The following is a 3,948-nucleotide window of genomic DNA, read 5'->3' on the forward strand; positions in this document are numbered from 1 at the left end:
GCAGGGGTGGGGGCCCGGGGCGCACCCCACTCTCGCCGCCCAGCCTCTGACACGGGGGACACACGCGTCTGTCCAGATCCCACCGTTTGGCTCTCTTTCTTTCCTTTTTGTCAGTCGTGGGTCTTGAACTCTGGGCCTGGGCGCTGTCCCTGCGCTCTTCACAAGGCCAGCGCTCTGCCACTAGAGCCACAGAGCCACTTCCGGTTTTCTGAGTAGGTTTATTGGAGATAAGAGTTGCACAGCTTTTCCTGCCCAGGCTGGCTTTGAACTGTGTTCTTCAGATCTCAGCCTCCTGGGTAGCTAGGATGACTGGAGTGAGCCATGGGCCTCTGTCTTGGCTCTCTTTCCTTTCAGGGGTTTTGTTTTGTTGCCAGCCCTGGGGCTTGAACTCAAGGCCCAGTGCTCGCCCAGGGCTGAAGGTGATGACACCCTAGATAGACCTCAGGCCTTCCCCCCTCCCCCTCTAGCCCTCTGCCCAGTGGCAGATGGGGGAGGAGGGAGAGCAGCTCTGCTGTGCTGCTTTGTCTGCCCCAGGTCCCACTCCACCCCTGATCCCAGACCACGCCCCCTCTCTGCCAAAGAATCAGCCCTCTTAGAGCCCTCTTCTCTGACCACCTGCTCCCCTGTCTGCTTGAGTGATCCTCAGACCCTGGTGGGCTTCTGGGCCTTTCCACCTCAATCTCACCTCTTAGTTTGAAAATCATGCTTAGAACTCTTTTGTAGTTCTCAGAAAACCTTTACTTGGTTTCCCTGCCCCACCTAAAAGGGCAGGAAAGTCCATGAAACTCATCTCCAAATTAAATACCAAAAAGCTGGATGTGGAGTTGTGGTTCAAGTGGTAGAGTACCAGCCTTGGGACAGTGTCCTGGCCAAGTTAGAGCATCAGGACCAGCACAGAAAAAAAAAAAAAAAGAAGAAGAAGAAAGGAAGGAAAGAAAAGCCCCAGCATGAAGCCTTTGCATCTTTACTTTTTGGTCTCAGTATGTTACCAGGCTGATCTCAAACCTCTGAGCCTCTCTTCCAAGCCTCCCTCCCATGTGAGCCCCCCCCCCCTTTTCTGGGGTTAAATTCAGGGCCTGGGCGCTGTCCCTGAGCTTTTTCAGCATGAGGCTAGTGCTTTAACACTTGAGCCACAGCTCCACTTCTGGTTTTTTGGTGATTAATTGGAGGTAAGAGTCTCACGGACTTTTCCTGACCGGATTGGCTTTGAACCTCGATCCTCAAATCTCAGCCTCCTGAGTAGCTAGGATGACAGGCATGAGCCACCAGGCGCCTGGCTGAATTTTTCTTTTCTTTTTTTTTTGGTCTGGTCGTGGGGCCTGAACTCTGGGCCTGGGTACTGTCCCTCAACTCTTCAGCTCAAGGCTAGCACTCTACCACTTGAGCCACAGCACCATTTCTGGCTTTTTTCTTTTTGCTTATGTGGTGCTGAGGAATCGAACCCAGAGCCTCAGGCATTCAAGGCAAGCACTCTACCACTGAGCCACCTTCCCAGCCCCCTGGCTGAATTTTTCTTAAAGCTTTTCTGCATCCTTTTTGAAAGGCTCTAGGGCGGAGCTGGCCCCAGGCATCCTCTAGCACACGCCTCCCTGAGGAGGGTGGATGTGGAGGAGGGCCAGGACACAGGAGCCGCTGAGCTGGGACAGGAAGCGTCCTTGACCAGCTTCTTTGACCCACAGGAGAAGAGGCCGCTGGGGGTGACCGGCACATCCACCAGCGGGATTTAGCCTGGCTGCAGCAGGCAGATGGTGAGTTCCTCCCTCCTCTGGGATGGTGGATTCCTGGGGCCTGCCCAGAATTCCCTCTACACATGCCCATGAACCTCAGCTCCAGGGCTGAGCGCTCCTCTTTCTCCCCAGTGGTTGTGGCTGAGGTGACGCAGCCCTCCTTGGGTGTCGGCTACGAGCTTGGCCGGGCCGTGGCCCTCCATAAGAACATCCTGTGTCTGTTTCGCCCGCGGTCTGGCCGAGGTGAGCACCCCAATCTTCCCCTATGGCTTTTGTGAACCCTGCTGCTCCTTCCTTGGTGGCTGGGGCAGCTGTGAAGTGGGGGACAGTGAAAAGGAGGTGGCCCTACCCCACCCCTGCTCCCCACCAGTGCTTTCAGCCATGATCCGGGGAGCAGCGGACGGCTCAAGGTTCCAGGTGTGGGACTATGAAGAGGAAGAGGTGGAGGCCATGCTGGACCGATACTTTGAGGCTGAGCCTTCTGCTTGGGTGGCTGTCCCAAGGGACTGAACTGCCGGACTTAACCCCCCCTCCCCCCATTAAATCCTTCCGACCTCTGCCATGGCTCTGGTATTGCCCCTGCCCAGGTTTGTCTGTCTGTGTTGTAGTCATAGTGGAGCAGCAAAACTCAGCACTCCCACACCACTCCATTAGTTTGGTGTGGGTTAATTTTATTTTTTTTTTGCAGTATTTGGGCCTCACTTACTTGGGTTGCTTGCTTGGCTCTCTGCCACTTGAGCCATCCCTCCCAATTGTGCTTTTTGTTGATTATTTTGTAGATGAAGTCTCTCAGACTTCTCTGCACAGGCTAGCTTCAAACCAAGATCCTTCAGTTCTTTGTCTCCTGATTGGCAACTATTATAGGTATTAGCCACTGGCTCATGTTAGGGTACAGACAGATTCTAAACATCTTTAGCCCCCAAAGTGTTGGTTATCTCACTAAGGAATTGGAGAAGGCAGGTGTGGGGCTGGAGCCAGGCTGGATCTGAATCTGGCCACACAGACCTTCATCTCTTGTCAGCTTAGGTCAGGTGGGTCTGCTGTGGGCTGTTTGTGAGGACAGAAGAATCTGGAAGGCTAAAGGAAACAGTAAATAAGCCAGGCACCGGTGGCTCACACCTGTAATCCTAGCTACTCAGGAGGCTGCGATCTGAGGATTGTGGTGCAAAGCCAGCCCAGACAGGAAAGTCCATAAGACTCTTATTAATCTCCAATTAACCACCAGAAAAAGCTGGAAGTGGTGCTGTGGCTCAAGTGGTAGAGTGCTAGCCTTGAACAAAAAGCTCAGGGAAAGCGCCCAAGGCCAGAGTTCAAGCCCCAGGACTGGCAAACAAACAAAAACAGGGGCTGAGAAGTTGGTTCAGTGGTAGAGTGCTTGCCATGCAAGTATGAGGCCCTGGGTTCAATTCCTCAGCACCACATAAACAGAAAAAGCCAGAAGTGATTCTGTGGCTCAAGTGGTAGAACACTAGCCTTGAGCTGAAGAGCTGAGGGACAGCGCCCAGGCTCAGAGTTCAAGATCCACAAATGACTAAATAAATAAACAGTAAGTGAGGGGAGCTGGCTGGGAGAGGTCCCGGGAGCTGAGGTGACCAGCCCCGGGGCAGCTGTCCAGCTTGCTTCCAGAAAAATGTGTGAAAAAAAGGAAATTTATTCAGTAAACAGAAGAAGGTGCCGGACCCTGGGAACCCCTCTCCCCTGCCCGGAAACGCTGAACTCCCCACCCCGCCCGCCCCGCCCGACGCTGGCAGGGCCGCTCCAGGTGTTTCCTGCGCCTCCCGCTCAGTCATAGCCCTCGTCGTCTTCGTCCTCGTCACCGAAGAAGAACGTCTCTCTGTCCAGGTTTTCCGACTCCTCGTCGTAGGAGAAGCTGTCGTTGTCCAGCTCCTCATCAAACTCCTGCTGCCACTCAGGCACATCATCCTCGTCCTCTTCCTCCTCCTCCTCCTCTTCCTCCTCCTCTGCTTCCAGCCCCGAGGAGCCCTGGGGTCTGGGGAGGGTCACTACACTCAGAGCAGGCCGGCCCCCCGCTGCCCGCTTCGGGTCTGCCCCGCTCTACTCACTGGCTGCTGGGCACGTTGGATCCCTTTGGCTCCCGGGCATCGGCTGACGGGCTCTGGAGACCGACCCGGAAGTCCTGAGAGGAGATGGGAGCACGTGGAGCAGGCGTGCAGAGGACACTGGGCCTGTGGCTTGTCTCCTGCGGGCGAGGCTCCCTCCC

General features: G+C 55.1%; 2 protein-coding genes across 2 annotated transcripts in view; one reads left to right on the forward strand and one right to left on the reverse strand.

Moving 5' to 3' along the window:
* Dnph1 (2'-deoxynucleoside 5'-phosphate N-hydrolase 1) overlaps window positions 1-2,257 on the forward strand; it is an 11,737-nt gene extending 9,480 nt beyond the window's left edge. The window contains exons 2-4 of the mRNA XM_013019093.1: window positions 1,680-1,748; window positions 1,860-1,970; window positions 2,098-2,257. Of these exons, the coding sequence (XP_012874547.1) occupies window positions 1,680-1,748; window positions 1,860-1,970; window positions 2,098-2,237 (320 nt within the window). The 3' untranslated portion in view covers window positions 2,238-2,257. The remainder of the gene's footprint in view (window positions 1-1,679; window positions 1,749-1,859; window positions 1,971-2,097) is intronic.
* Window positions 2,258-3,473: 1,216 nt separating this feature from the next.
* Cul9 (cullin 9) overlaps window positions 3,474-3,948 on the reverse strand; it is a 32,974-nt gene continuing 32,499 nt past the window's right edge. Inside the window, exons 38-39 of the mRNA XM_013019094.1 lie at window positions 3,791-3,864; window positions 3,474-3,717 (exon numbers count right to left, since the gene is read on the reverse strand). Coding sequence (XP_012874548.1) covers window positions 3,510-3,717; window positions 3,791-3,864 — 282 coding nt within the window. The 3' untranslated portion in view covers window positions 3,474-3,509. The remainder of the gene's footprint in view (window positions 3,718-3,790; window positions 3,865-3,948) is intronic.

The sequence above is a fragment of the Dipodomys ordii genome, unplaced genomic scaffold (assembly GCF_000151885.1).
Source record: "Dipodomys ordii isolate 6190 unplaced genomic scaffold, Dord_2.0 Scaffold44, whole genome shotgun sequence".
NCBI lineage: Eukaryota > Metazoa > Chordata > Mammalia > Rodentia > Heteromyidae > Dipodomys > Dipodomys ordii.